General features: G+C 31.8%; 1 protein-coding gene across 1 annotated transcript in view; it reads right to left on the minus strand.

The window, feature by feature from the left end:
* Positions 1-4,716: 4,716 nt before the first annotated feature.
* Positions 4,717-6,468, minus strand: part of LOC132062384 (beta-amyrin 28-monooxygenase-like) — a 2,944-nt gene continuing 1,192 nt past the window's right edge. Inside the window, exon 2 of the mRNA XM_059454964.1 lies at positions 4,717-5,016. Within this exon, the coding sequence (XP_059310947.1) occupies positions 4,717-5,016 (300 nt within the window). The remainder of the gene's footprint in view (positions 5,017-6,468) is intronic.

Consider the following 6,468-nt stretch of genomic DNA (forward strand, 5'->3'; position numbering starts at 1 on the left):
ATCACCCCAGGCACAAGGCAAATTTTTTTGATGTTTTATTAATTTTAAACTTAATACATAAAATATATTTTACACATATAAATGTGTTCGGTATTTTTTCGGTTTATTTTTATAAAATAAAAAACCAATCCAATTTTTCGGTACGATTAAAAATTTATATAAAACCGTCGATTTTATCAAAGAAAAATCCTGATAATTGGTTCGATCAGCTAAGCAGGTTTTATAAAACCATTGACACCCCTAATGTCACATGCGACACAACATGTATGCACACAATTAAATATGTTACTAATTTGATTTAATTACAATCTATCGAGTGAATCCAAATCCACGTAGGATAAAACCAATAATTACACATCATGTGGTTTTATAAACAGTAGCTTCTCTGACCAATTTAATTTAAAGGAAAAATAAATAAATGATGAAGCTCGTCTTCTTTGTCACAGAGAGGACAAAGTAGATTAAAAAGGTCAAGAATAATTTAATTTGCACCCGTAAGACATCAAAATATCTAAAAACAAATAGAAGACTTAAATCTTAACACACTAGATGGCGTATGCGCATGCGCATTTTGGATTATAATGTATACATGTGTATGTAGTTGTGTTTGGATAGTGATATATATATATATATATATATATATATATATATATATATATATATATATATATATATATATATATATATATATATATATATATATATATACTATGTTTAAAACACGATTAATATAACATTGTAGCTTGTGCTCCGTATCCAAAACTTTATTATATTAGTGTTTTCTACGAATACAAAGTTCGCAAAAATTTATTAATACTTTTTAAAGAGAAGACTTGTTTAAAAGGAAACTATTTTCCTGTCTTTGAGATAAAACAATAGCAATATTTAAGCATCAGTTGATACTTTGAAATTTAATTCGATTAATTTAAAGGTGTAAAATATTCTATTGTTAATGTATGTAGATTGGACCTAAACAATAATTATTATTTTTTATCAAATTTTGATTTGGATAATTCTAATTCAAATTATTAAATTAATTTTACATGTTTAAAACGAAATAAAGTAGAAATTTGATTTTCTATTTAAACGAAGAACTATTATTTTTTAATTTTTGGTAAATATTCTTGGTTTAGCTCATTTTACTTGTCATGTTGTCTTTTGCACGGTTTTGTAAGGAAACGTCAATTAGAATTAGAATTTGACTGATTACCTTATTCATTATTTGATCTCCATTTAATATTATTTTTCTTTACGACATTAATCTCTTTTCACATTTATTAGAGTAAGAATAAAAATGAAAAAGTAATTAAATTTTATCTTATTTTAAAATATAAATATTTTAAGTATATTTATTTTAGTAAACATAACAAATAAATGAAATGACGAAATAGCAAATACAACAGTTAGATATCTAGATTAGATTTCAGGCTAATATAAGAAAAAAAAGGAAATTGTATGGTTTGGCTACTTAATCTTTTGAATAAAAGCAATAATATGAGGTCCATATTTTTTGTTGTACAATAATTTCATTAGCTCCCACTAATAGGTTGATACGCATGTGGCAATGAATCCACCATTATTGACTTAATGGGGATATGATTTTTTAATATGGGGTGCACTTTTTTTTTTTTTTTTTGACATTGCTTTTTTTTTTTTTTTTTTAATATGGGGTTCAGTCTTTTATTTTTTTGATATTGCTTTTTTTTTTTTAATATGGGATCCACTTTTTTTTTTTTTTTTAATATTGCTTGGTGTTTTTAGTATGGGCCCACCTTATATCAATTGGGCTCCTCTCCATTTCCCTTCTCTCCATTTTTCCCAAGTTCTATCTTAGATTGGAGACACATGGCATGAGTTAGAATTAATGACTAAGATTTAATTGACTAAAACAAGGCCCTAACCATAGTTCATATAATTAATAACTTATCCATTAATATATTAGAATATTTTTCTCTCTCTACCTATTTTACTTTTCCTACCCAGTAAAATATCTTTTCTAATTTACCCGATTATCTTTTGCCACTTAATTTTTTTCCCCAATAGACCCATTATTCAATTGGTGATATTTTTCATTTTTTCAATTGTGATGCTTACTAATTCACATAATATAGACCCCATTATTCAATTGATAATTGTATATTTCTGAAAAAGTTGTCTATATTATGAAAAATATCACCATTAAAGAGTTTTCATGATAAAAAAAAAGAAGATGGAATATTAAAATAGGTAGAGAGAGAAAATATTTTAATATATTTATGGATAAGTTATTAATTATATGAACTATGGTTAGGTCTTGTTTTAGTCAATTAAATCGTAGTCATTAATTCTAACTCATGCCATGTGTCTCCAATGTAAAGTAGAACTTGGGGAAAATGGAGAGAAGGGAAATGGAGAGGAGCCCAATCCACCTTATATATATACATTGCTTGGCGTTTTTAGTATGGAACACACCTTACATTTTTTTTTTCCTTTTAAGGTGACTGATGACGATACTACTGTATAGAAACTCATGTATCTATATAGTAGTAAAGTAAAGTAAAATAGCCGACACTTCTTATCAATTAGGTTTGCCAATCATTAGATTTCTCAAGTTTATTGTAGTAATAGAAAGACCCGTTCACCATCACCATTTAAAATATTTTTCCTTTGTGGAAAGTTTCTGACTTGGCCATGATTTACAAGTATTACCAAAAGAACTATAAAACCTATCTTCGACCCCTTTGATAAAGTAAAACAGCGGAAAAACGAACTTAATCAGTGGTAACAACCAATTAAAAATAACGATAATTAAGCTTCCAGAATTCACAATTTTTTTTTTTAATCCAATTTCATGAAATCCAAAACCCATGTACACCGGTTAAAAGTTTACCAACAGAGCCACCTGTGCACGAAGCGAATACTGAACTTTGACTCTTTAGTTTTTAACATGTTGATACGCAGCGGAAGTAAAACAGAACCAACAGTCGCAGTATCATCTCTCTTTTAGGGTTTAGGATGCAAACTGGGAGATGATCAAATTTATTTTCGTAAAAACTAATACTTTAATCTGTTCGTCTCATAAAATACTAATAGGGTTCTAAATCTATGCGATAAGGCTCTGATATCAAGTGTTAAAATCATCAAGAAACACGACTACAATTATCATGTAGATCAAGAACACCTATAAAATGATATAATACTCGAAAAGAAGTGTGTATTTTTGTCCGCCATAGCAACGCGCAATTGAAGACGAACGAGGTTGAGTCTTTCAATCCTCAAGCTTACGATGGTTGGCACTTTTATGGGAATACTTTCTAGAGTAAGCTCACTCCCCATCTAACCTAGTGGGCCTCCCCATTACAGGCTCACCGATCTCCAACAGGCCTAAACTATTGTCAGTCCACACCTATTACATGAAACGACACGGGCCTGTCATGGAATATATCCACATAAATAAACGGCCTCTGTCTTATCCACCAACTATTAATATTCAGCCCGTTTTGCTAACACGTAATAATAAGTTAATGTTAAGTCCACATTTAATAAATAATTCTAACAGTGATCAGCAAGAGAAATAGGTTGTCCAACAAAACTAATTCATAAGAGATGAGTTTGGCCTTGTGTAATATTGAGGGACAATAAGATCTTCTTGTTTCAAGTTTTGAAGTTGCATGTGAAGATTAAGGATCCATGCGTTGGATGGAGAAGATAAAACAGCTGCGAAAGCATCCTAGACTGTTTTCGAGATGTTCAGACCAATATGGCTATTGGCAGTTTTCTTCAGAAAGGGATGTGGTTAGAACTCAACATCATTTGATCTTGTTGTATCAATTGAGTATAAGCTGGGTTTGGTTTTGACACGTTAGTACCTTCGGCAGAGATAAGGCATGGTGGACATGGGTGGCTTCCATCGACATATTCATAGATGTTTTGTCCACCAAGGAAAGATGATAATTGCATGGGGCCTAAATAATACTTCCTTCATCCCAATTTAAGTGTTTTACTTTATTTTTTGGTCTGTCCCAAAAAGAGTGTTTTTTCCTATATTTAGTAAGTTGACAATTCAAACATCCTACATGACACGTTTATAACCATAAGATTCAAAGAACATTTTAGTAAATTATACACATTTTTAATTTAGGACCACAATATTCAAAAGTCTCTCTTTATTTCTTTTTCTTTTTTTAATTTTTTTATTACATAGGGGGTAGGGGAAGGGGAAATGGGGAAAGGGATTACTACATGGGGATTCGAACCCTCTCCAACGAGATGAACATTCAGGTAGCCAACCAACTGAGCTACTAGATCCATACCTCTCTTTATTTCTTAAACTTCGTGCCAAGTCAAACTAAGACATTTCAATTGGGTCGGAGGGAGTAGTAATTTGTAGCCGTCAATTTGTTGGAGATGAAGTGATGCACATGGTTAAGTATTGAAGGCGAGGAAGAAGAGAGGGAATTTTTGAAGATTCAAAAGAAGCAAAGGAAGCACAAATAGGTATAGACAAAGAACCACACAGCAGTGAGGTTTTTTTATTCATTCATTTCGTGTACACAACCTGTTGTCCACGATAAAACACGTATTAGGACAAATACAATCAAACTGCACGTATTGTGTTATTGTAAATGAAGTTATAAAGACACCCTTCTTTTCATTGATGAAGAAGAAACATCTACTACAAGGACATTAACTATTTTTCTTACATCCTTTCACACACACAGTGTGTGTGTGTAAAGCTTACACATTATAAAGGGTAACAGGATATCCATCTGTTGGGATGGGTACTAGGAAAAAAGGCCACAATATCTTTTCTGAAGGAACCTTAGCTTCCCACCTAAATTTTTTGAGTACATGATGAAGGAAAACAAGAATCAATATTCTTGCAAACTCTTTTCCAGGGCACATTTTATGTCCTCCACCAAATGGAACTGATGTGTAAGGAACTAGTCCATTTCCTTCAAATCTTCGAGGATCAAACTTTGTAGGGTTTGGAAAGTATTCACCATTCTTCTGTGTAGCTCCAAAACTCAAATATATCTGCAAATTTAATTTGACAGCATACTTAGATCAAGCAAAGAATACTCAGAAATGTCAAAGAGAAAAAACGAGTTACTGAAATGGGATTTTAAAACTTCAGTATATATTATATTCATCACATTGAGTCATGTATTGACTAATTATTCATAGTTATAGAAAGATTTTTATGATAAGCGTTAATTGATTATCTAATAAATTAAACATAGATAGCTAACATGTGTATAATATATTAAACTATCAGTAAATCTCTGTAATAAGTAGTATTACAAGTTGAAATCTTCTCCGTCTCTAAATATAAATCTTAGCATTCGACAAAATTGGTGAATAACCTATGATGCTTCCTTTAGATTTCTAGATTCTTCAGTACGAGTTATAATCTTTTTATATGGTATGAACAATCCTCACTTCACTAGCTACGTAGTTTTTTTTTGTACTAAGATACGCCCAATGTCCATTTGGCTTCACCTTTTGGGACGATGAACAGAGGCGAAATCAGGATTTGAAACTTATGAGTTCAGGATTCTAGCCCTTCTAAGTTACTGAGTTCTAGATTAATAATTTGTACATATGAAATGATTTTTTTAGACAAATACAATATTTGGATGAAGGTTATTGGGTTCCGTTGTGTTAGTGTCAAGTTTTTATGATGACAATTTAACTTGTGCAGGTATAATAATTGAATCACACAAGGAATACAAGAGCCCACAAAACAGCCCCAACGAGATGGGCCTACTCAAGTGAAGACTTCCCAGCCCTACAATTGGATACTACTATCGTGGTGGCTAACAAGATATTCTCCAGCAGTACTAAATCGTTTCAAGGAAAGAAAGGATATCTGCAACATTAAAGAAGGAATATCCCACGGAGTGTAACAATCTTGATCCAGCAGTACTAAATCGTTTCAAGGATGGAAAAGATATCTGCAACATTAAAGAAGGAATATCCCACGGAGTGTAATAATCTTGATGATTGAATGCGGCCTCAACGCACAAGGAAAGTAGCAACAGCTCCAGCCTTATTCTTGGAAATAGGATCACTAATTCCTCTTTCCAAGGATCAAATCCCTTGGGTTGATCTCTGCGTGAAGAGCCTAAACGGTATAAAAGGGTACGCTTCACAAACACAAGAAATATGCTTAGTCTCATTCTCTAAGTACTCTACTTTACTTTTCATGAACATTGTATGTCTGAGTGATTTATAGTGTAAGAAAAAAAGAAAGGAGAGTTATAATATAGCTTGTGAGGCTTTGTATCAAAAAGATTAAGAGTGATTTGAGTGTAGACGTAGGAGCTCCATTCAAACCGTCATTCTACCAAATCTTTAACAAAAAGCTGCAGAGATCACCCTTGAAACCTGTAAGTGGACCGGACTAGGATTCACATTGATTGTGTCATTTATCTTCGACCTTTCTTTAGCATTCTCCGAGCAAAAGTAATACTCTAACCTTAACTA

Source organism: Lycium ferocissimum, chromosome 7, assembly GCF_029784015.1.
Source record: "Lycium ferocissimum isolate CSIRO_LF1 chromosome 7, AGI_CSIRO_Lferr_CH_V1, whole genome shotgun sequence".
NCBI lineage: Eukaryota > Viridiplantae > Streptophyta > Magnoliopsida > Solanales > Solanaceae > Lycium > Lycium ferocissimum.